Below are 27,678 nucleotides of genomic sequence, written 5' to 3'. Positions count from 1 at the left end.
TTCAATTTAAAATTAGAACATTATATGAGCATTGAGCAGAACATGGCTGTGTTAGGTGGAAATCTGTTAAAGATTTGCATTGGATGAAGTTAATTTTTTGTCCTACTTTCCTCCCCCCATTGTCTTTTATCCGAAGGATGCGCTTTCTTTTTTATTCTAAGGGTGAATATAGATGATGTCGGTTTGGTGCTACTACTACGACTATGTACTTTACTTAGCGACAAACACTTCTGTTGTGGAACTTTCAAGGAAGGGAATGAGAATGATCATCTTATATTGTTTTGTTGTTCTTAGCGTGAAGAAGGTTATATATAGGTTAGGTATATGTATAGGTAGCATCTTACCTACAACATGCCTGGTGCTGGATCTGGTATATCCTTTCCGTTTCCAGGTTTTTTGAGTGCGGAAAAGCTTTCTAAAATTGCTTCACTCCTAATTGAGGATTGGGGTTTTCAATTTATGTTTCAAATGTTGTATGGGGAAATATACATGTGTTCGAGCTCGTGTTATAGGTATGGATATATGTGTTTAGGTAATCTTTTTGAATTAGGGCGACGATGAGATTTTCTAAATCAGCGAAACGAGCTTGCTGTGATTGATTACTGTGTGATTCAGTTTATCCATGGGGAATATAAATCACTCAAGGGACGGCAAAAACAAAATAAATTGTAATGTGTAACATTTAATTGGGATGAATTTAAAATATACGGAAAAATCTATATGCGAAATAAAAGGAAGTGAACTTTTTGTTGAGTGAAATGGGAACGTTTTTTATTTAAATAAAATTCAATTACATATATAATGTTAGTGAATGGTGTCTGTACCAATTGTTGAAATAAGTTTTATAAAATAATAATTGTTTTATTTTCCATTTAAAGGGTGTTTCATTATATGCTTGAAAAATGTTGATGGTGAGTGTCTATCGTTTGATAGATTTATCAATTCATCATGAATCTTTGAATGCCAGAAAAATGATTCCAAATTATATAAACCAATATATCTATTTGTGAAGTTCATAGAACACTTGACAATTTTTGGTGTTTAGTAATGAAACTCATTTCCGATAAAATGGCTTCGTCAGTAAGCAAAACAGTTAGTTTAAAATTCACTATGAGTTTATTGCAAAATCTATGAGGTAAAAAATGTATTTCCAAAAGTGATTCAGGTTAAATTGGTATTGTGTTCGTATGACTTAACGCTATTACTGTTGATAATGGTTATTTTAAAACATTGGCTTATGCCTATAAACTAGCAATTTCTGAACATTATAAGGCAATGTTCAAGCCAGAATCGATGCCATACGGATAGATTTTTTAAATTAGTAAAAAAAATTTACCGATCGAAATTAAACTCGTAACCGCTGCATATTAACAGCAACTATAAATAATACTTACAGTTGTGTTCATAAAAATAGCAGTGCTCTCCAAATGAAACAAAAAGGTCTTCAATATCAACGTTATAATATATTTCATTAAACTTCTAATAACAAACTAAAATATTTTATTTATAATAACAACAATAAATATTTAGTAGCACCATTAGCTTTGTCACAGTAAAAACCGTTTTTTTTTTTATATATATGGCTGTTCATAAAAATAGCAGTGCATGGGAAAGTACTGGATGTATTACGTAAGAAGTAAGAAAAACTGTAATAAATTATATGAAAGTATACAAATAATGTTAGCTTGCAATTAGTACTTTGTTGCATAACCATTGTTTTTTATGACTGCTTCGCATCTCCGTAGCATCGAGTCCACTAAAACCTGACACCTCTCGACTGGTATTGCGTTCCACGAATCAGGAACTGCTTCCAACAATTCTTTTGAATTCTTGGGTTTTGCTTTATGAATTGCGTTCTTAAATTCCCCCCACAAATTTTTAATGAGGTTAAGGTCGGGGGATTGAGCGGGCCACTCCATAACGGATAACTTCTTCTATGCAAACCATGATTTTGCATTTTTTGACGTATGCTTTGGGTCATAGTCTTGTTGGTATAAACAAACCAACGACATTTCCTCTTCAGCATAGGGTAACATAACCTCCTCGAGAATTTTCACATAGTCGGTTGCATCTCTTATACCCCCGATAAGATAAATAGGCCCGACCCCGTAATATAAAAAGCAAGCCCATATCAAAATGTTTACTCCACCATGCTTCACTGTTTTTATAGTATACCGTGGATCGATTTCTTCATTTTAGGGTCTTGTCACATATTCCCGACGACTCTTGGACCCAAAAAGGACGACTTTGCTTCATCGCTTCACAGAACTTTCTTCCATTTCTCCTTTGCCTAAACTCTATGCGCTTTAACAAACTCTATTCTCCTGGCCACATGCCGTTTCGTCAAGAATGATACATTGCGTGGACTCTGGGCTGGTAACTTCGCTTATAAAAGACGTCTTCGTATTGTGACAGGGTTAACAGACGGTTGAAGTCCATTTCTTATTTTCCTATAGAGCCTATGAAAGGGTTCTGTTTTGCTAACTGAATATTTTTTTGTCAATTCTTTCAGTAGTCATTCTTTTTGGGCCTAGCTTTTTCGATTTATTTTGCCATTTTAAGGCGTTACTGACCATTTTTGGTGAGCAGCCTTGGCTGTCTTGAATATTTTAGTAGGTTTTTCCTTATAAACGCAGTTTTCTAATAAGTTTTCGAATTTCTTCGGTGCAGTGTCTTGACTGTCCCATTGTTTATTTTTGAACTCATATTTATTAATTTTTTATATGATAGTATGTTACAAATACTTAAAACTTTATATAGGAAAATATTCACTTAACGAGAAATTAAAAAAAAAAATGAATTTTTAACACTTTTTAATTATAAAATCTGCACTGCTATTTTAATGAAAACTCTATATCCAGAGAGTATGAAATTGTGTGTGTTCACCGGGAAAAGTAGGGTATAACTTCAAGCTAAAAGTCTCTAATATGAATACGAAAGACCGTTGGATGCAAGTTACATGGTAATTTTTTTTGTAAGAATTTCCGTTATTTAAATAATTGACAATCTAATTAAATGTGATCAGCACCGCTATTTTTATGAACACAACTGTAAATAAATAAATGCTATTTAATTGCTTACAAGATTATAATGATACAAAAATAATTTGACGAATATTTTTGTCTCATACAGGGTGGCGCACCAATTGAGCTTCAATAAGAAATTTTTGTAATTAGTGTACTAAATTTATTTATATTTTATTTTAAATAATTAATTTTTTTTATTTTTATTTTATCAAAATCTTAAAAATATCCTAAAGCTAGACAAAAATTCTTAAAAAACTAGCGTAAATTTAAAAAACTTAAAAAATATCTTACTGGCCCTATGCGGGTGCTCTAGGTTAATCCATTATCTTATAACTACTGCCTTTCGGCCTAAGAACAATTTTAATACTTAATAACAAAAAACTTAATCTAAATCCAAAAATATAAAATAAAAACCGAAACAAATTATTATACTTAAAACTAACCAAAACCAATAATAAACTTAAAATTACTTAAAACTACTTAAAAAATAGAATAGCCACAGTAAGCTTTTTTGTGCTTTTTAAATTTGTTTTTCTATATTTTTTTTTTGGTGCCACCAAATTTTGTTTTCAACTTCAACCAGCCATCGCAATATTGCTTAATCTTGTGGAAGTCACCCTGCAAAAGTGGCTTGATAACCTTAATTTTTAGGGCCGTTCTGTACGCAGTTAGGTCGTCGGCGTACGCTATTGCCTGAGTCATACTTGCAGATCACTGGTGTAAATGCTGAATAAGATCGGCGGGTTAACTCGCTCTTGTTGAATAACATTTTTAATGTCAAAGATTTTGGTAGATACATTGACATTTTTGACAATAAACCGTCTACCACTAAGCATGTCATAAAGCATATACAACAGTGGTTTAGGTACTTATGCCAAGTCTGTTTAACTTTATATATACAGACCCTCTAACTAAACGGTGTCGAAGGACTTCTCAAAGTCAACCAGACAAGCACCTTTGCATTGCCTTTTAGATTTGTTCCACTGGATATCAAAAACAACCGAACCGATTATTCGGAAGTATTTATTGTTCTCAGCCTACTCGGACAGAGCTCTATTTATATCCTTCTCGAATACCTTACTGATACTCGGCAGAAGACTTATCGACCGGAGATTCGCCGGATTGGAGTCGTCATTTCCCTTTTTCGGGAGGATGTACCACAGCTGTTTTCCAACGAGCTAAATAATATGCATTATTCAGAACGTTGTTAAACAGAGTGGTATAAATGTCCACAGCTTCCTGAGGTAAATGTGGTAGTACAATAGTCGATATATCATCGACACCAGCTGACTTCTTTTTCTTCAATGAATTATAGATGAGCTGGAGCTCTATCTTCATGACTAATAGGGTATTAGTTCCGTTTTGCTCGGGCGATGATGGAATTTGGCAAGTTATCGTCACTGAACCTGTTAAAACCAAGGTTCTCGAATCGCCACTCTGTTATGTCGTTACGCAGGTAGAAGCTGTGCTTCAGACTAGGATTCACCTTGTACACTTACTGGAAAGCAGCACTACGACCTCTGCCTTCCCTGCGGATCTTCCACTACAAAGAAGTCTTCGTCCAAGACGGCGACTCATTTATATATTCCTGCTGTCAGAAGTATGACTCTGTCCTTTGTCGTCTTCTGAAGCTTAAGACAAGGAAAGTCGTTCCGAACATTTCTCCTAATGATCTTGTTAAATTGCGGAAACATACTCGGGTCCCTAGAATTAATGGCCGGAATTTCCTTGTCCCAGTACAAATTAATGTTTAATCGATAATTTTCTTTGATCAATTTGTTAACGTTTTAATTGACGACTTCAAGATCCTAATCTCCAGATTGTTTGGGTCAATAAACCTCCGGTACAATCGTATAAGACTTGTCAGAAGTCTACTTTTGCGTAAGCCCAATCCATCTGTAATCGGGTTACGGTACAAGTTCATAGTGTCACGTTCCTTGTATTTCGGTATAATTGTGTCCATGTTTCCATTTGTCGATTGGTGGGGATATGTTTTTAGACCGAAGTTCTCTCGCTAAAGCGTTAGCGAAGCAGGGCCAGTGAGTACTCCTCCAACTATACAAGCTCGTTTGGAAGCCAGTCCGCAGTGGTCACTGTCGTACTCGATCGTTCTTAAATATTTTCTTGGTCTTTGACCTACAGTGTCAGTCTTGAGTCCATTAGCAAAAGATCCAGATAAGCACCGCTCCTTGGAAATGATGGTCTATCAGTAGCCAACAGGCCGAGCATATACTCGGCATTGTACTGGAAATCCAGTTAAGTAACTGGTTACCACGAGGATCAAACAATTTTTCATTGCGGCCTAAAGTGTTGATGTTGTAATAGCCTCAATTATTGTCATTATGGACTTCTTTAATAAAATCAAATTCCTTGGTTTTGTTCTGTACCCCACGTGCTGGAAATAATCTAATACAAAATGGTGCAGTTGCAATAGGGGCAAACAAAAAATACAGTTCATGGAAATAAATTTGTTTGGGAATTTTCGCTGGAGCTCAACCATAACTGGTCTGGCTACATCTTCTTTTTTCAGTATCCCAAGTATTCATTTTAACAAATCTAAATATAGCCTGCAAAATAAAAAAAAAGAAAGAATAACCCGATTACTCACACAAAAAAAAAGTTATTACGTTTTATTTTTGTAGCACGACTTGTGCACCACCCTGTATTATAATTTCTCAAGCTATTTAATAAACACCTGATACAATAAACACGATGAATCCAGCTAGAAGTAGTAGATATTTAAACAGCTGACACACGTTTAGTGTTTTGTTTCACTGTCAAACGTCTTTGGTTTTGCCTATAATTTAACCATGAATCGTTTTACAAACGAGCAACCTTTGCAAATTATTGAATTTTATTATCAAAATGGGGTTTTGGCTTTATGGATTATTAATAAGAACAACGGAATCCGTTCGTTCAGAACGTTCTACTTAAATTAGAATGACAATTACATTTACGTAACTGCTTTTTAAAAATGATACACAACTCATTCACTAAAATTATTTCCTGTGATTTCCCTACAAATATGTTAAAGAATCATGTGAAAGAAGTTGACAATTTATGCGTCAATTTTATGAAATGAATCGGTCACCAACATCAAGAACGGATATGTACCTCTAATCAGAGGGGGTCCCACATTTAACATAAAGAAATTTAAAATTCTATAGTGAGAATTTAGAACACTTTTGTCTAGCAGGGTATGGTTTAACTATTTAATCTCAAAATTTGAAATTTTGAAAGCACAGCTAGATTTCACCAGTTTCTAAATTATGCCTTATTTAGGAGCTAAAGCATTATAGTTTAGTGGAGTTTTAGGTGAACTTTATAAAAAAATGTTACAAGTGTTATGAAACGTAGCTTTTTCCCAATTTCTACACGCTTCAAAAATGTATATGCTAAAAGCCAGAAATTGAAAAAAGGGATTCTATAGGAAAAATGGTCTTTATTATTTTTTGGCGTATTTTCTTCTGACGCAATTACTACAAAACTTTATCATTTTCATTATGCTTACTTCTACTTTGGAGCTGATGCCGGAAGAAAAATTCTTGAAAATAAAAAAGGAAAGGCCAAATCTTGTGGTATTTTGAGCCATATCTCCAAAAATGCATTATACACTTTTAAGTGCATATGCACATATTTTTGAAGTAACAATTTTTTAAATTCAAGCCACATTTTATGTGATCTGATTTAATTATTAAGTTCTTAAGTCATATTAGGAAATGAATTGTTCGTACATATTTTAAATAAAATTTTACAACATTAAATATGCTAATGTATTTGCTAAATAATGTCATTCCTTAAAAGGAATATAAACAATTCTTTCAAATATCGTATAAAATATCTTCTTTTTTGTTTAAAAATATTTTAAGAATACATCATAAATTGAGAAGGATACATAATATTTTATATATTAAACAATTCTGTGGAATCATGACAAAATTTGAATACATTCCATGTCAAAAAATTTCTGAAGGCAACAACTGTCATATTTAGAAGAGTCAAAATGAAATTCTTTATAATGAAAAAATCATGGAAAATATAATTTGAATTTATCCATACGCAGAATATCACAAAAAATGAATTTTATTTAAAATTGTAAGGGAAGTGAGACTTTTTGAAAATAAATAATGTGAAAAAAAACATTTATTCTAGGTATTTCCTTCATTTCACTCTTAATATATCAGTCTATAGTAAAAAACCTTTATTGTTCTTAGAAAAACTTTATTAACTACTAACAAACATTATGAAGAATTTACTTCTGTCTGGTATCTTAGCAGACTTCTGAAAAATCAACCCTTAATGTAGGCAGGCAGGTTCGGGACTCAAGTAGGTTTGATTTCATAGACTCGTTAGGTCTGCAGATTGAGAGAATACATTTTATAGCTGATTTATATATTTTATAATTGTATTTCAGCGACGACGCTGGATCAATTTCGAGTTCATAAAAGAAATCTAATTTTTAAATATCATTTCGGAAAGTTCACCAATATCATAAAGGAGTGCCGTTTTGAAGATTGACATTCTAGATTTGTTCAGGGCAAGGGATATACAAAGAGACATTTACCTCCCTCTCTTGGGGAGGGACGCCTAAGCCCAATTGTGGTGCATTTTCTCAAGTTGCCCAGCTGTGTCTAATACATATTTTAGTGACCCTGGCTGATTCAGCTTAGAATACATAAGCAAATCAGGTAGATGAGAAAATTAAGAGACACTTAAAGGCTCACAAAAAAAATCCTGACTCAACTTCACACTTTATCTTTGGCCAAACAGTAAAGAAAGTCATTTCGAAGTATTTCGTAACGTCTCCAAATTTTTTGTGGGACGGATGACTTTTAAATCCTTACTGGGGAAGAAAGTAGTAGTGTAGTAGTCGCTTTTTGTTACAATAATATCTGATGGAATCAGTTCACTGATATTGCCATTGCCTAGTCTGGAAAACCACTAATTTTGTTCTTTAAGCCTTATCGCAACATTATAGCTGTTCCTTGAACCTCCTCTCACATGCTTGCAAGAGATTGTATAGCGAAAAATAATTCTTATATAATGAGAATCAATTCTCAACACATAAGTGAATAAGTGATTATTAATAATGTATTTGGTTAGTACGTTTCTGAAGGTACCTTCTTCATCTTCTCAATTCTCAAGCGCACTACATCATACAGGGCCGCCTTAAAAGTATTGTCTTTGAGATATGCCTGCTAAGATTGTTCTAGGAGACATTCTTCTATATTGTTCCTGATATAAGTATCTACGATTGGTGCCTTTGTTTTAAGAAGCAAAAAAGCTTATTGGTCTAAGTTTGCTGATCGGTATTAAAACTACTCAAATGAATTTGTGTCCAATTTGTTGATATAAATAGGTTAAAAGGAGAGTTATTCCGAACCTAAACAAAAATATCAAAATATGTACATGTACAATTCCATTATTCTAGAGCATTATCAAAGAGCTTATTACTTCTGCCTTCCTTAACACTATACCTACCTAATTATACTAATCACCTTCTTTGTATTCAAATTCAAATTAAATAACATAAAAAAATCATTTTGGAATTATTTTCAAGGGGCACATCGTATCAAACTTTGTATTGTATGTACGAGTAGAGGCATAGATATGTGTGGGTATGTATGTCCTTTCAATGTCCTTCAAGCATTAAACCATATAAAAATACGACAAGAAATCTAATTATCTTGATTTCTTTTTGCCCCATACGCACAAGTAATGACCAAGTGATAAATGGAAATGAACTCACAAGCAAATCTTCGCATCTAAGTAACTAAATTAAATCACCCCTCACGCTATGTCATATAGGCAATGATAAAAACCCATAGTTGGTCCTAAATATAATCTTGGTTTGTACAAACCTACATACATTTTGATAGACAAGCATACAACAGACGACATTAAGAGTCCTTACACGGTATACCGTAAACTCTATACAGTATACCTAACCTACCTACTTCATTCAATTTACACTGCATTAATGGAATGAGAGATGACGATGCTAGTGCCAGTGCTAAACCCCTTTTTACGGACTTAAGTCGCTCACATAAGTTCCGATTTTTTCTTTCGGCACATTAAACTAACTTATAGTTAAACCGCTTTCTCAGATGTGTCCTCCTTTCTACACATAAACGAATACGCCCCAAAAGCTATTTCAATGCATATCTACATATGTACAGACAAAACTTGGACACATACCTATACCTACATATCTACACACAAAAACAAGACACTGAGACTACCGAGTGAGTTTATTCCTTATCCTTTAACTGAGATGGATTGAAGACCAAACGGGTAATTAAGTTACCATTCTCTCTCACGTATCCCTCTGTCTTTACCTTCATATTTTCAATACTCTTCTTACAATGAAATTATCCCATCAAAGCGGATCACATAAACTCAGATCCAAGTATAAGGACTAACACCCACCCATCACACAATAAGACATCACGACACACAAACATGTTTTAGAGACGAATCACCTTTTGTTTCGAGAGTAAAGGTCCAGTTTCCTGGGATTCTATGTGCACTGTATGTTCGGTGTGCTTGAGTCCACCCTCCTCAGTTTTATTCGATTTTTGCGAATTAAGTTCCCATTCCTGACTTTATTCCCATAAAGCAGCACATACATAGCTCGGACATACATATGTACGAGTAAGGTCCACAAAAAAATCTAAGCGAATGTTGACACATTTTTGAAGGTCCTTTATTTGAAAATGTTTACGTGTGTGTTCTTCCAATACATGTACAAAATAAGTTGGTATCTCATATGAGGTCGACAATTGTAGCTGTAGCTTTTTTTCAGCTTCAAACTTGTATATTTTACCGTATTATCAAACATACTGCAAAGTGTACTTGCAGATTAATAACATTTTATTTTGTGCCATTCATTTCGTCCTTTGTAGAAAAAAGGACAGCATTGTTTTTTGGATTATCCCATAGTTTATGTTGTTCTATGGAAATGTCAGATATAACACTAAAAAAGCTGAACATTGAAGGACTCGTTTGACTCATATTTATTTATATATTTATTAACTTCTTTTTTTAGTTTTTAAATTTCTTGAGGTTAAAATTTAATGATCATTTAATGATCCTCAATGCGCTGTCTGACTCTATCCAGAGAATTGTATCCCATTTCCCGCACAGATCTATTTTACAAGCGATTTCAATGTATACAATTCTTCGTGGCTGCGTTATTCTGGTCAGAGAACACCCAATGGAAGGTATGTCGAGATTTTTGCTGAGTTAAACTACCTGAATCATTTAGATGACGAGCAAACTCGGATTCCTGACGTTGCAGGCCAATCCGCAAACACTCTAGGCTTGTTTCTTACCTCTGATCCTAATAAATGTACGGTCAGCCTGTTATCCCCTCTAGGCACATTAGACCATTGTATCATAATTTCATGCCAAAAAAATAACACTAAAACCCTTACGATAATCCTTCTTTCTAAGGTCATAGAAACGCTGATCAATTTTCAGCTTAAGAAATATTTTGCAGAATGGAAACTTCTAAATGACTGAAACACAAACAAGCTTCAGCTTTGGCTTCGCCTGGACGTTTACACATTTTTACATTAAGATTATTAAACTTGGTATTTAAAAGGCTTTTGATAGAGTTTGGAACCAAGCTCTTTTATTGAAAATTCTTGCATTTGGTATTGATGAATCTCTTCTTAATTGGATTAGAAGTTACCTTTCGGACCGTTCAATTCAAGTAGTATTGGACGGGCTCAAATATTATGTCCACAGAATAAACGCTGTTGTGCTTCAGGGCTCCGTTTTGTCTCCGACACTCTTCCTTATTTTTGTAAATGTTCTTTTGCCTGAAACTTCTAACCCTCTAGGTTATTTTGCTGATGACAGTACCCTCAGCTTTTCAAATTCCTTCGAAGATTCTCGACCTTCGGATGTTGACTACCAACGGCAGCGTTTGATAAGCTCATTAAATTCTGATCATGACCACATTGTCCAATGGGGAATCAAAAACCGTGTAGAATTTAATGCTTCGAAAACTCAATACTGTCTGTTGTAACAAAAGCCCCCCAATGTCAATATCCAGGGTGGTACTTGCATCGAGGAGACTCGAGGAGGTATGTGCCTCACAAACCATCTCTTGTGGAGTGATCACATATATGAAGTCACCAAAAATGCTGCTAAGTGTTTTCCCCGTCGATGTAGTAAGTACTTTACCCCTTCTGATCTGGCTATAATTTATAATGGCTATATTCATCTCAAACTCGATTACAATTTCCATATCTGAGCGTGCTGCAATAAAACAATTGAGTCTATTAGACAGAATTTAGAAAAGACCTCTTAAAATGATAGGTGTCCGTTGTTAATCTGAAACTTTTGTGTCTCTTGAGCACCGTGGTAAGGTTGCATGCCTGTCATTATTTGTTCGCTATTTTTATAAGCAATGTTCTGGCGAAATCTTCAGTTGCATTCCTCCCCACAAACAATTCAACTGTAATACCTGTTCTTTTAGGAGTGCCTATCAGTTAACCCCTGAGCCCAATTTCGGACGTACAGTACAGACGAATGTGGAATGCTTTACCAGAGTCAATATTTCCAATATTTCCATTTAAACCCAATGTGCATCGGTATCCAATTTTAAATACTATCCTCCCTTCCTAATTACTTGCACTGTGTATAATCATTAAAAGGGTATTCATATCCCCTTTAGTGCGCGCATAATATAAAAAAAATCATAGATTTTTCGAGCGATGGATGTGTGGGCGTCCGTACGTTCGGTTTCCATTTTTCGTCGTTCACGTCTCAAGAATAAGTACGGATATCCACTCCAAATAAATGTAGTTTTTACAGATAAAACCACCGAAAAATGAAGAAATGACTTTCAAGAAAATTTAATAGGACCATTTTTTTTAATATCGTACGAACTAATAACGCTAGCGACTTGAAATGATACAACCTACAAAATAATATGTAATGTTTTCAATACATTGAATATATTAGAAAAATCGAATTGACAGTTTTCTTAACAAAATGAAGATCCTACACAATTCCTTCTAAAAATTGATAAAAATATATTTTTGACCCAAATATCTCGGAAATATATAGTTTTGCTGCCTTTAAAAATGTTTCATCTGATATTAATACCAATACTTAAATTTGATTAAAAAATATTTCCAACTCGAATATCTCGAAAATAAATGAGAGCATAAATTTCAAAATTATTTGATTCTGCTCAAAACATTGATATCTATATAATTTTTTGGAAACAATTCGAAAAAATAACTAAGAGCCGGTGAATGTTGATTTTTGACTCATGTATCTCAAGATTAAAGAAAGACTCTAAAATTTTCATTCATTTTATTAATGTTCATGTTACTAATATTTTATTGGTAATAAAGTTATTGCCAATACTTAAAGTAAAAAAAAATTGAGTTATTTTGAGAATAAAAGACGATACTGGGCCTTACTAATAATCGTACTGGGCCTTACTAATAATCGTTAAATTTGTGTGAAATCGCCCTATATGCTATGGCGTCTTATTAATAAATGATACATGCTATGACCTAAATATTAAAGTCGATTCGTAACTACAAATAATTTATGGTTTTTAAATCAAAAAAGTTATGGTTTTTTTATTTGTGCTAAAAAAATAAATTATGAGTAGTAATCTCATTAAATTGATTACCACGCTTCATCCTGGACTCGTGTATCTTTTCGACAAGGATATTAAGGATGTTACTTTGCTTTTTAACTTATGTTTTTTTTGCATATAATATTCTCCAGGAAGAGTTTATGGCTGTTTTCGCATTTTTTCGGAGAGAATATTAAGGATGTTATACAGTTCAGCTTTCTTCTGTAGAGAGTTTCTCGTTTCTGGTAGTAGAGGACATTGAGCTCTCTCAGACAGTTCCTTCCATTATTCAAAACATGATACATTTTTTTCAAGAGCGATTGTTGACACAATCCTTGGTAGTTGTGTAACGTTCATATTAGGAACTTTAGGAATATAATCAAAGTGTAGCTTTAAAGTAGTAATGAACATTGATAGGAGTCCTGTGTCTCAATGTGGAGCACAGGAGATTGCAGTATTCTCGTCAGAAAAAATCACAATTATGCTTCTACAGAGTTATTCTGTTAGTGTTCCCATATCTCAGCAGCATTTAAAAGCTAAAGGGTTTTTCAATTGACACGGGTAGATTTTGGTGCTATTTTGCAGCCATTTTGTTTTGGTGACATTTGTCAATTTTTTTGTTTATTATTTAGATGTTTATGCCAAATCACGTTCACGTTCAGATGATTTATCACAATTAGTGTTCGCTAATGCAAACGTTGCGTTTTATAGTAGGTGTAGTGGCCTTTCAAAGTCGAATCTTCAACGTTTGGTGGCTAAATTTAAGACGACAGTTCAGTAAACAATCAGCCGATAACATCGCCGCAGTCCGTGAAAATGCACAGAAGAACCCGAGGCAGTCTATTTCTCGCCGTGCTCAAGAACTCGGACTTTCGCGAACTTAAACTTGGCAATTTTTTCGTGGGGACTTAAGTCTACATCCCGTGCAACATCCAACTGACCTATTAGCTCAATGTTCATGACCATACTTAATGTCGTTTGTTCGCTGACTGGGCTTGGAATCGTTTGGAATAGGACCCCCATTTCGGACGAAAAATCATCTTTAATGACGAGTCGTATTTTTGGATGAATGGCTGTGTTAACAAACAAAATGGCCATATATGGGACGACACCAACCCACGTGAGGTTTACAAAGTGATAATGCATCTTCAAAAAGTTACTATTTGGTGTGGATTTTGGCTTGGTGACGTAATTAGTCCGTATTTTTTTGAAAACAACGTTTGTGAGGCGGTCATAAAGATAACTAATTTCTTATGGCCCAAATCGAACCATATGAACCTAGACGACATGTGGTTTCAGCAGGACAGCGCTACGTTCCACACAAACGCCACGATTGACATTTTGCATGAACCATTTGAGGGTAAGGTTATCTCTCGATGTGAATTGGCCACCATGGCCATGCGATTTGAACACGTTAAACTTTTGTCCGGTGGGGTTTCTGGAAGTCGCAGGTCTATGCAAATAAACAACAATCGGCCGATGCCCCAAAGGTGAACATAACACAGGCCATCGCTCAAATTCAGCCGGATCTATGGGGAAGAGCACCACTTGGATACGTGCAACCTTAAGAAGCCGAGGCGGCCATTTGAATGATGTCATATTCCACAGAGCTTGTTGTATTCAATTTCAACATCTACCAGTCCTTATTGAAAAACCCTTAAGCATAATATAGTTGATTCAAATACGTGTTAGTTTGCCCTTTAACTTATGTTTTTTTTTGTATATATACTAGATAGAGTTTATAGCTGTTTTCGCATTCTTAATTTTTTTTTTTAAATTGATCTTCATTACATTTTTTGGGGTAATGTTAGGTCAAGATATTTATAGTTCTCCACTACATTAACTGGTTGTATTTCATATATATAATTCCCGTGACGATGCTTATTTCCCCCAAAGAAAATTATTTGAGATTTACTCCGATTTATGGTGAGCAGTATTCTTCCAGTTTCGTGATCATCATCTGGAGATTTATTGCTTATTATTGTATCCCCTAAAAGAACAATGAAATCTGCATACATAAGTAATTTTATTCTGAAAAAACTTATTTTAATTCCTCTATTTAAATGTGAAACTATATCATTCAAGAACAAAGGGAATAGAAGCGTACTCAAACTGGGTCTAAAGCCCCATAAATGTAGTAAAAGTTTCTGATATGCTGATTCCATTCAGAGGATTGCTAAATAGTTTTTATACAATTTGCTTAAGCGTTTTCAATATTTTAGAAGGTATTCTCCTACGGTCACGAATGCGGCTTTAAAATCTATAAAGTAAGCATACATGTTTGTACCTTGTGAACAGTTTATATTAACAAATTACAGTACTAATGGTAGAGCACCCTTACGAAAACCTGCTAGACGCTCACTAAGTATGCCATTTTTATCAACCCAGTTCATCAGTTACTTAAACAGGACAGTTCCAAATAACTTGCGGACAGAATTTAACAGTGAAATTTCTCCATTGATTTCAGCCAAGTTTCTGTAGCATAATAGCTGACTCCAAACTTGGCGGAAAATTTTCTTCGTTCTCTTAGAGATTGTTGAAATTTTGCAGAAGAGAGTTGGCGAACTCCTGTGTGCAGTACTTATAAGACATCATGTAGAATGAGATCTTCCCCCGGTGCTTGGAATGCCTCATTTTGTTAAGGACTGTTTTAAGCTGTGTTGTTGTTAAGATCTGGTCCAACTCTAGATCTTTTACACAATAATTTTCACTGTATTGAGATGAAGGTGCTAATCTTTCCAGTTTTAACAAAGAGTGAAAGTGTGCTTTGAGGTTTATTGCCGGTATGTTTATCCATGCTTTCGGCTTTGTTCCATTTATGTACCTTTCGTGTTCCTACTTATTAACTATAATAACATCTAGTTTTTCTTCATGATACTGTTTTTATTTGGAAAGAAGGTTGATTTTAAACAGTCATTGGCTCGTGACTACTCTTGTCTTGAAAAGCAGTGTTAAATTTCCTATATTACTTAAAGAACGACTTACTCTTTGTATAACATTTAACATGTTTTCTACATCTCTATATAATAATTTTACCAATTCCAAGTTCAGTGCTGTTTGGTAGGCTTCTTTACAACTGATTTTCCACTATATTCTGGGATAGCTTAGCTTTGTGCATCCTTACTTTTCAGTTGATTGTTTCTTAGCTTTATTGAAACTGAAACATAGTTGGATAAAAGTTAGAGGGTGCACTGAAAAAATAATACACTCCACAGAGGTAGTTATCCAAGACTGAATAGTATTCCATCAAAGAGCATGATAAAATTCTTGCTTCAATCTAATCCTTGCGTTAAGATCGAATTTCAGTTGTAAAGTATCAAGTTGTCTTTGTCGGGATGATACAATATTTAACATTGGTATTCGACTCTAAAATGCGTTTGGTATAACCTGCTTCGCGTGCTAGTCTATACTTGTTAGTTTTAAATGCTTTAATACATTCTAGCTCACATTCATAAAGTTCTTTTCAAATTTCTTAACAAAGTAAAAAAAAGTTTTAAAATAATAACTCACTTTTTTAATCCATTTACGTTATAACTTAAAATATCAAACGTTTTATATTAGGATTATAATAACTAAAAGGCTGACGGCAAAATTTCATTTTGTATTTTCACGAGGTTGTAAAAAACGTGGTATATTCTCTAAAATCATTCATTTAGATTCTATGGACCTTGAAAATGTCAACATTTTCAATTCGACAAAACGGACCGATTACAATAAATTCATATGGGAAGTTTATGACTTCAACTTAAGTGTGTTAACAGGAGATGACAACATTGACATGACTTTAATTTTAGGCGCGATTATGTTTATGGCGTCCAAGTAGTTAAAAATGTAATAAGTGTTTTTTTTGTTTACTTGCCAATTCAAAAACTCTACCAGATACCAAACATTTGAGTAAAATATAATTCCTAAAATAGATCCTTCATTTTCCGACTTTACATTTTTAAGTTATGTACATGAAGTTTGTTTAAGTGTTAAATAGCACTTAAAATTGTATATTCTAATAGAGGCACATACGTTCTTAAATTGCATTTTAGTATTTAAGTTTTGTTTCAGCAAAAGAAAACAGCTGTTTACTTCATTAATTTCTAGGCAATCAGGTATAGCAAATCCTTTTAATCTATTAATCAATCCTTTAAAATAGAAATTCTTTGTCGCTTGGCATTAATTGAAACTTTAAAATTACACAATAGGTGCCGCACCTAAACCAAAGTTGATTATGGACTGGAAAATTGCATCTAGTTCAATAATACCTTTTTATAAGCTCAAATTCTGTGTAAAGTTCATTCCAAACAATCTCTTTGATCAAAGGTTCATGTTATAAGTTTATTTTGTTTTATATCACACCAGCACTAAAACAATAATGAAAACCAACACCAACAAACATTGTGTTGTGTGTGTATGTGAGTTCTTTCACTCTACACATATCTGGTACTTAATTGGATGTCAATATTGCACTAAACTGCCCAATTTTCAGAGGCAAATTTCAAAATTTATCCCAATAATGCTTCTTCGAAAATCTAATCCTCAATTGCATTTTCAATTTTCTAAAACCTCTTTTACAGTGTTCTACGGATGCAATGGACAACAGCAACTGAAGGGTAACCAAGAGGATCCATGCAAGACAAAACAACGTGTTGTCAGTGACGAGGTCTATTGCGACAGATATTGGGAATGCGTCAGCAATCAGCCCCAACTCTATGATTGTCCCAATGGGCTGGTGTTTGCTGGTAAAAATCGTGGCGTTACCGAAGGGTGCGACTATCCATGGAGGGCAAACTATTGCGAGGGCAAGCAGTTGGCAAGTGAGTGTATACTAGTATTTCTGTTTGAATTTCCATTTAGCTCCAGATGTGACCACTTCAGGCGGCTCTACGTAGACGCACAATGAAATGAATTTGCCTGGTTCCCACTTTGTTTTTTAAAAGGATATGCAGTTTTAAAAGCTTTAAACTATCTACAATCTATGTCGAAAAAAAAATAAGCTAAGTGGCGTAGCAGTCCGCAGAGAACTGAAGATTAGTGAATTACAAATCTCCATTTCAAGATCTCATGATAGTCCTATACCCACTATCCATCACGCCACAGGTCTACGACGACGAGATGCCAAAACAAAAAATGTTTCGGAATCCTCTTCAACCAGATTATCCTTGGATCCTTTCATTTCCTTCAATCAAATCTGTGTTCGTTTCTCAAATCTATAATTCTTTCCTTCAATATTCAATTAAAAGAATAATAAAATTGTAAGATTCAACTATCTTACAAAAATCTGAAAGAAACGCTAAACCATTTATGCTAAAATAGGTACAGGTTTCAACTCAAAAAGGTTTCAACAAAAAAACGAATCTGTTGTCTAAATAGTTCTATTATACGAAGTTTTGAAATATATAAAAACGATGTTGAAAACGGGTATTTTTGAAACATGAGCATATGGTTAAAATGAAAGTTTGGATTCGAAATTTACTAATTCCAAATCGTATATTTTAAAACTATAAAAATATAAAATTCAAGGTTTTCTCAAAACGACTTCTAACTAATGAGAATTTTCAGAAACAAAGTAAGATATTAAAATGATTTAAATTATAAATAAAATAGAAAGATCAAAATTAATTGTTCTTAAAGAAGCATTTTAAAAAAATTCTGGGATAGAAAAATTTAAAACCGATATTCAAATATAGGACATTTTTTTTGTTTGTGCGACCGAAAAAAAACATAATTTTGTCGACCAATGTTATTTTTGTCGTAAGACTCGTTGATGTCGAAACACCATTATTACTGCCACAAATTAGAAAAACGGTTATCTTTATTTTAAAAGAAAATATTGCAGAAATATTTCATAAAACATTCTTAAAATCAAAACATAAAACAAGTGGGAACACAGTTAATGATACGTTCCGTCGAACCATTTGGGAGCAAAAAGTTGTATTGGATTGGAATTGTTTATGATTTTGTATTTTGGAACACATTTCAGACGGACCTATTTCAACCGAACACTGTGACTGGTTGTATGGCATCTTTGGACACGAGACATCATGTACTCGATATTGGACATGCTGGAATGGTACGGCTGCCGAACAGCTCTGCATCGGTGGGTTACTCTACAATGAGGCTTCGCACAGCTGTGATTGGCCCGAGAATGTCGATGGTTGCCAGAAACATCGTAAGTTCTTGTTAGATTAAAGGTCTACTTTTGCAAGACTGTTTTTCAATATAAGAATCTCTCTTGCATCTGTTTCTCTATTTTTTCTTGTTTCTCTCTCTTTCTCTTTTTATTTGCATGCCATTGTTCTTTTCTAACATTTTTCTCGGTTTATTCCCAATAATTTACTTAGCACTCTGTAACGAGGACGCAAACGGAAATGTTCCATTGGGAAAGTCCTGCAATCGTTATTGGCAGTGCCAGGGTGGCTATCCTCGTTTACAACGGTGTCCGGCTATGTTGGTTTTTGACAGACATTCACTGAGGTGTGTTGTTCCACCAACATCGGAGTGTGATGTCCCAACAACACAAACACCCATTGATGGTGAAGAGCTTCAGGATGATGGTGCACCAAGGAGTTCCACTTCAACAAAACAGGACGAACAAGAAAGACAGGTAAGTTCCTACTTCCTACCAACATTCTAAGCATAAAAGAGTTTGGTATAACGGAACGGTGTGTAAATGCACCTAATCTGCATCTATAAGGAAGAATTATACATCCTTTTATTGTTAGGTATGGAGAGCTACATACATGCATGCGTGTATGCGTAGATGCAGTATTTGGTAGGCGTTCTCTGAAATATTTGAAACAATCCTGGAACATTTTGCTTTGTTTAGGATCCATTCAAAAGGCTTTAATTTGGGAAGCAAATGTTAGTCAAGACTTTGCCTGTAAAAAGAGCTAAATTGAATAAGGATATTAGAGTTCATTTAACTTTTGATGGTCATATTTTGGGTGTTATATGCTCTGACTTCTTCGAATGTACTCAATGCAGCCTTTATACAAATGTACATAGTAAATAAGTTTATGGAAGAGTGAAGAAAAGTCTCCCTGAATAGAACAGACTGTAAGAAGTGTTTTCTATACTTTTCGTGCCTCACTGTGATTCCAAAAATGGTAAGCAAACCACATAGGTACAATTGTTTGTCATCAAATTTAATTTGAAAATTTCCTGCAGTTTATTAGAGTTTTTAGCTCTTGTAAAAAAATCAGATTTTAGAATAGGTTAGCTGATTATTGTCTCATACGAGTATCTTTTGATATTCTAAGTTTAAAAGTTATGTCTTTGATAGTTGGCGATATAAACAGAAATGAGCTTAAATTATACAATTTCGTCCAGTTTCAAGAAATAAATATTTTATAAAAGTATAGCAGGACAGGTTAAAGTGTTAAAGTTAAAGCTGTAAAAAGGCACACTTTCTTAAACCGCATGAATTGTCCGTTTATTATGTACCACATAACGACTTTTTATTAACTCATTTATAACAATTGGAATTGCGAATACTGAATTAGTAAGTCATCTCTATAAAAAAAGTTTTAGGCTTCAATTAGAAGTAAGGATACATTAAGACAAACTTTCACTAAATTTATACTCAAACTTTTTGGTAAGAGTGCAGTTTAATATCTTACAGAAATCTCGAGCAAAAAGAATACTATTGAATTTATGCATAATATGCTCTGATTTATTAACTGAACCATTCCCAGGAGCTTGTAAACTATTTTTCATACTTTTTTTAATTTAAAATTTGAGAAGTATTCAGTGAATTAAAATAAATTGCACGACTGGCTCGCACGAACTTGCTCCTACATCAAAAGGGTTTGCTTAGAAATAGTACCTATAGTTTATAAACAAATTAGGTGGCGCTACAGTACGTTAATAACTAGGGTCTAGTGACTTACAACTCTGAGCCATTCCTGTGTTCGAGTCATATCTGGGATGGAGGGGATCAACAGTTTTATGCCGAACCCGAATAGCTAATTTTAGAAAGCATTTTTTATTACAAGAATGACTCTTGGAGGATTAATCAATTCCTCGGAAGAGGCCAGTACTCGAGAAAAAAGAACTTAATCCCAAGACCTCTAGCATAACAAGTCCTATTCACCACCAATCATCACGCAAGGGGTACTATACAACTTTAATCTGTAATAATCTTTTAAATGGGAAGGTTAGTTTGCTTGTTTGTTTGGCCGTCCTTCACGTCGCGTTGCAACAGAGAAATATTATATATTATGCTGAAGAGTATTTTAAGGTAATTTTTACAGCGGTAAAATATATCATTCATACCTCATTCGAGCGTATCAACCAATAACGCTTTTAATTAAACATTCGATATTTTTTTGTCTTAGAACAATAATTATTAGCATATCCTTAGATGATGCCTGGTTTTGGACTTCACATCCTTGTCTATCATTTTGTGTTTCTTATAATGACGTGAACGTACGAAACTAAGATGAAACACTGTTAAAAATAGGAGATGGGTGGTTAAAGACCGATGCCGAGGGCTATGTGACTCTAATGGAAGATGTTTGTAATTTAGTGCATAGAAATATTGAACTTTTAGCAAGTGTTTACCTTGCTGATTTACAAAATAAAAGACATTACGATCAATTTCTCCGTCAAATCGCGTTTCTAGGATCATGAAACGATGTTGTTTTGAAAATCAATTCAACCTTATTTGTTAAAGTGGCAGGAGATATAAGTGAGTTTTTGTCGATAGAGAACGTCATGAACTCAGAAGAATCCTACTTCCAGCAGAGTTTCTTAACTCTCTATAGCTATATTGAATTAAGGCGTGTCAGTAATGCTTATGCGAAAGTTTGATGCCTCATGTAATGGATGAAGACTTTCGTGTCACAGAACTTTAGGGAAACAGTTTTAGTGCTAATATCTTAACCGACGGCAGCGATCGAAAGGTTGAAATATCGATTATACTTCGAATCCCAATAAAGCTTCAATGCCATTAAAGTTAGTTTCGTTATGACAATATAAGGCCCAAGGGCACACTTAAAGTATCGAGTCGGAACTAGAAGATCCGAGCTTCAATTTATTAATAGAGAACGTAACCTTTAATTCCTTCTTTTTTCTTTTGCTTGTGATAAGCTTACCTATAATTCATGTATACATGGCCCTGGAAATTCTTTATGTGATATTTTGATTTTCGTTCACAACGCGGGCAAAGCCGCGAGTAAGAGCTTGTTTATTTAAAAAAATGTTGTTTTAACGTGGGAAATAATTTTAATAGAATTTTGTGTGAATATAATTATTCCTTCCAGATTCTTTAAATGTTAAAGAAAGTTTTTATAATTCAGATCACATGTAACCATTTACCAAAGGGACATAAACTCGAAAAATAGAATTACAAAAAAAGTTCTGAATCACTTTTGAGTTTCCAAAAAAAATAGAATGATTATAATTTGAGTGCTTAGAAAAAAAGCTATATAAAAGGAGAATTACGGTGTAAAGGTATAATAGGTGGCTGTGGATAAATACATAGCTTAGTTTGCATTTTGGATTTTGATAACGTTAATAACTTGCATCAAAGCAAAAACATAATTGTAATGTATGTAACGTGTTAGATATAGAGATTCAATTTTCAGCCGCAACGCAATAATGCAGAATGCTTACACAAATTTGTTTTCTTTTCTTTTAAACTTCCCATAGGAATTATAATTGTTATAATTTAATATAATTGTACCAATCCTTGAGGCAATTTTTACCAGCTGTTTTTAGCTGGTCCATGTTCCCTCGGCATATAGAGAAGTTAAAGCTGTTTTTATACCTAAAGCAGGTAAATGCTCCCAAGTCAATCCTAAATATCTACGACCTATAAGTCTATCATCCCTTCTTAAGACCTTGGAGAGATTGATTGATATCCATTTAAGGGCACGTATCGATACAAGACTTCTGTCTTCATCTCAACATGCCTACTGTAAAGGTAAATCGGTGGAAACAGCGTTACACACTTAGGTACGCACAGTCGAATATTCCCTCCATCATAAAGAGTTCACTATGGTTGCTTTCCTTGACATCAAAGGTGCCTTTAACAACGTGGACACATCTGCAATCACATCTGCTCTGACATCTCTAAATATAGAGAGTTCGCTTCGGGAGTTAATTCATTTAATGCTTACTAGCAGAATAATTAACTCAAAATTGGGCAACTCGTCTAGTAGACGATTCGTTAATAGAGGGACACCGCAAGGTGGTGTTCTATCTCCATCTCCTCTGGAACCTAGTGGTAAATGAAATTCTAACTAGTCTGGATGCGGAGGGTTTCATAGTGATAGCCTATGCGGATGACGTTGCTATAGCAGTTTCAGGAAAGCATATTAATATCCTAAAAGAACTCTTACAAAATGCCTTGGACAGACTAATACTTTGAGCTGATGGGTGTGGACTGGGTGTTAACCCACACAAAACCGATCTGGTCCTATTTTCGAGGAGATACAAAATTCCATTTGTCAACCCTCCCTATATTAAAGGAATCCAATTAAAATTATCATACGAGGCTAAATACCTGGGTCTTGTCTTAGACAAAAAACTAAATTGGAAACGCAACGTACAGGAAAGAGTCAAAAAAGCTACTATTGTTAATAAATGGGGTTTACAACCCATAATCACGCATTGGCTATACACATCGATAATCAGACCTATTTTAACGTGCGGTGTGGCAGTATGGTGGACTGCTTTAGAGAAAGGTATAAACAGGGATAAGCTAAATAAAGTCCAACGTTCAGCTTGCCTATGTATAAGCGGATCGCTTCGCACGACCCCGTTTCCAGCACTGGACCCTTGCTCTACCTTACACCTCTTGACATATTTATCAAACAAATAGCTGCAAGCTCTGCTATTCGCCTCAAAGCTTCGTAGCAATGGACTAACAACAAAATTGGCCACTCCGTAATTCTAAGGTACTTAGAATTAATTCCAAAGCACACAGACTACACCATCCCTCAACTACAATTCGACAGAAACTTCCAGATTCCTATACGTAGCAGATCTTTTTGGGAGGATAGGACATTCTTGGAGGATGAGTCAATCCATTTTTACACAGATGGCCCAAAAACCAAAGAAGGGGTTGGTGGAGGTGCGTACTCTGAACGACTGAAATTAAGTCTCTCATTCCGCCTTCCCAATCATTGTAGCGTGTTCCAGGCGGAACTTTTGGCGATTAAGGAAGTCTTGTCTTGGCTCAAAGAAAACGTGATATCAACATCTGATATCCGTATTTTCTCTGATAGCCAGGCCGCTATCAAATTTCTGGACTCTGTCTCTACAAACCCTATAACAGTCCATAACTGTCGATCATCTCTAATGGAGATGGCGCAACAGTTTAATATTCACCTTTGCTGGGTGCCGGGCCATAGGGACATTCCAGGTAACTTTAAGGCAGATGAACTCGCCAGGAACGGTACAGTACAGTGCATCCTACCACGTTTGGCAAGTACTGGCATACCAATCGCTACTTGTAAACTGCTGCTAATGCAAAACTCTGTGAGGAGGGCAGGCACCAGGTGGAACACGTGTCAAGTCACAAAAACATCTGGCCAACACTGGATTTAAAACGTTCAAGGTGCTTGCTCTCTCTAAGCAGATCGCATATAAGCTCGATAATAGGTGTCATAACCGGACACTGTCTAATAACAAAGCACGCCACGAGACTAGGCGTATTCTCAAATGACTTGCAGAAGCTGTATGGACGAGGAAGAGGAAGAAACGGTTTTTCATCTTCTCTGCACATGCCCTGCTCTAGCTCGAAAACGCAAGAATTACTTAGGAGAATTCTTCTTTAACGATAAACGATCTAAATCATATCGGTATAATCACCCTCTCAAGTTTCGTAAGGGACTCAAGCTGGTTCCATTGAGCTAAGGAGGAAGCCTAAAGATTGATGTGGTATCACAATGGGCCATTAAACTGTCCTAAGTGTGTCCGTTTCCATCTTGGACAGCCACTATAACCTAACCTAACCCAACCCATAGGAAGTGATTGTAATGGGTCCGATTTTAAAAATGTTGACATTTCTCGAAGTGTCAAGGTCCCTAGAGTCGAATTAAAAGATTTTTAGAAATATGTCTATGCGTGCGTATGTACGTACGATCGTACGTCTGTACGTTCGCGATGATTTTTTCGTCTTCCATAGCTCAAGAACTAAAAGAGATATCGATATGCATAAAAATGCAGAAACGAAAACAAAAAAATGAGTATGTCGTTTTTTTATCATAGCAGTTTAAAAAAAAAGGTATCTCACGAACCAAAAATTTTAGAGACTTGAATTAAATTTTAAATAATAAATTTTAACGTGATACCAAACAGATATATATTTACAAAATAAAATCCAATCAACGATTTTTTTTATAAATCAAAAAAACTGACAAAAAAAAATGTGTCAACTCAAAAATTTTACGAATAAAAATAACGTTTTTAACATCTGGTAAAATTTTGAGAAAAATCAGATTGATTTTTTTTTAAATAAAAACCTAAGAAATTCAAATATTTAAGATTATGGCTTCCAATTTATTTTATCTCATAAGAAATATTGTTCTCAATATTCGGCAATATTTTGAGAAAAATCGAATTGACTGTTTTTTGATAAAAATAAAAACCTATACAAAATTAATAAAAGTTGGTGAACATTGATTTTCGACACGAATAACTTTTCAAAACTTTAAAACAATATCTTAAAGCTATTTTTTTTTAAATATTGTTGCCAAAATTGAGTACCATTTTGATAAAAATCGAATTGACATTTAATTTAAAAAAAAATTAAAAACCTAAAAGCAATTAACCAAATTTAGGTAAAAATGAATTTTCCACTTAAATATCTTTTCAAAACTTTAAGATTTTCTTTTAAATCTCATTTTATCATATGAGAAATATTCTTCTGAACATTCGATAAAATTTTTTGAAAAATCGAATTGAAAGTTATTTAACAAAACATAAAACCCTAAAAAAAGCATTTCTAAAAGTTCGTAAAATTGATTTTCGACTCAAATGTCTTTTCAAAAATTAAAAACATTGGTTTCAAACTTATTTTATCTCACATAAAATTCTGTTTTCGACATTCAGTGAAAATTCAGCCCGTTTTTTTCATAAAAAAATAAAATCTACAAATAACAGTATGAGCATTTGGTAAAAATGATGTTCGGTTCTCGATATCACGTGAACAATAGAAGGTGACTTCAAATTAATTGTATCAATCCGATTTGTATTTGTCTATATAAGAAATCAAAACTTTTAAGAAAATGCCTCTTAAATTGTTAAAAATTGGTTAACGACTCAAATCAATTTTCAAAAATATCGTTAAATAAAATAAATTTTGAAATCAAACTATTTCATCACTTCATGCAAAATGTTGTTATTAATTTTTAATTTTTTTGAAATAATTCAATTGACAACTTTGACAACAAAACACGAAAACCTATAAACTTTTTAAGTAATACAAATCGACGGACAGGATGGGAAGTTATAAGTGTGGGTCCCATTCCAGCCTCTTTTTGGTAACGAAATTGTTCAATATCCGCTGTCAAATATATATTTTCGTATTTTCTTAAAAGTTGCTTTATTTTTAAACATTTTAATGTCTTCGCTAGTGCGTGAAAAATAAAAAAGAAGAATACCAAGCGCTGACCGACATTTTTTCGTTCAACTACGATGAATATACGAAAGCAAAACTTAAGGGTTCGACAAATAATGTGTGGCACGTAGCATAAGCCGTCCTGTTAAAACTTAATGTTGCCAATGTCCTTTTACTACTTTTGTGAACAAAAATGTGTTCAACATGGACCAATAACGATCGCCATTGGCTGTAACGGTCAATCCTTGCTCATTTTCGATGAAAAATTCACCTATTATGCCTCTGAACTGAAATCGTCACCAACGTGCGTGTGGGTTTTCAGTACCCCAAATGCAACAATTTGGCGTGTTTACATACCCGCCAAGATCAAAATAAGCTTTATCTGAAAAGATGATTTTTTTTTGGCAAAATCAATGTTTAAGCGTATACGCAATCATATCCCTTCAGCGGATGGATACAACTAATTATCTGTCAAATCAGACATTAGCTCAGTGTTTACATTCACAAAATAAGCACTATAGTTGAAAAAAAAAAACATTAGATGGCCAACCATATATAAAATATTAAGTCCTCGTACACTAAGTTCCTTTCATCAAAAACTCCTCATTTCACATATATTAATTCAAAATACATATAACTTTAATATTTTTGGAACACAAAGTTTATCAAAAAAAATTTGATTTGAAATAAATCGATTTTCATTTAACACCTCCAACCAAATTTTGAGATAACTTATCTTCTTTCAGATGCTTTCAACAGAAAAATTTAATAAGCGTCAATTCTGTTGTTCTTCTAATAAAAACAAATTGTCTTAACATTAAAAATTAAAGCTTATAGGGAAGCCTAAACTCAAATTTAGAGATTATTCTCTGCCATAGGAAACTTCATGTATATAAATATTTATTTATATATATTTTTCACTTATATAAATCTCTTATTTTTTCACTTTTTTTTATTCTGTCTTATTTATAAAATAATAAATCATATCAAATTATCGCTCAGCTTAAAATTTGAAAATAATTTTTTATTGATGTATTTTTTCTGTGTTGTTTTGTTTTGCTGTTGTCTGTTTTCACAAGAACTTGCAAAACAAAGAACGACAAAAACAGTAAATTGAACAAAACAACCACCACCTTTGCCGGTATGGTACGGTAAGTTATAGATATAGATATGCAGAAGTCGTAGTTGTAGTCCTTTTTGTCAGGAGGTTATCGTTCGTTTATAAATCAAATGTCCTCTCCTATTCGTTCGAAATAGCCGGAACACCATCACAGCACAATAAACAACAAATACTACTACAATGCTTACTTTAACACAAACAAAATAATTCAACTTGCGGAGCAGATTTGAAAAATCCTTACTTCCGCCTAAAGTCTTTCCTTTATCTCTCTGGTCTCTGGTGTTTTGTCCCCCACATTAATCGGTCCAGATTGTATTTCCTGAGCTATATAGCAATGATGATGACTTCTCCGACAACAGCAACGACG

General features: G+C 34.0%; 1 protein-coding gene across 2 annotated transcripts in view; it reads left to right on the top strand.

Annotated features, from left to right (window-relative positions):
• LOC129945994 (protein obstructor-E-like) overlaps positions 1-27,678 on the top strand; it is a 162,036-nt gene that overhangs the window by 125,667 nt on the left and 8,691 nt on the right. For both annotated transcript variants that reach the window (XM_056055992.1, XM_056055993.1), the window contains 3 exons: positions 17,199-17,438; positions 18,605-18,793; positions 18,966-19,228. In XM_056055992.1, the coding sequence (XP_055911967.1) occupies positions 17,199-17,438; positions 18,605-18,793; positions 18,966-19,228 (692 nt within the window). The remainder of the gene's footprint in view (positions 1-17,198; positions 17,439-18,604; positions 18,794-18,965; positions 19,229-27,678) is intronic.

The sequence above is a fragment of the Eupeodes corollae genome, chromosome 2, assembly GCF_945859685.1.
Source record: "Eupeodes corollae chromosome 2, idEupCoro1.1, whole genome shotgun sequence".
Taxonomy (NCBI): Eukaryota; Metazoa; Arthropoda; class Insecta; order Diptera; family Syrphidae; genus Eupeodes; species Eupeodes corollae.
Note: the sequence above shows the minus strand (reverse complement) of the source record. Positions and strands in the feature narration are given on the sequence as shown.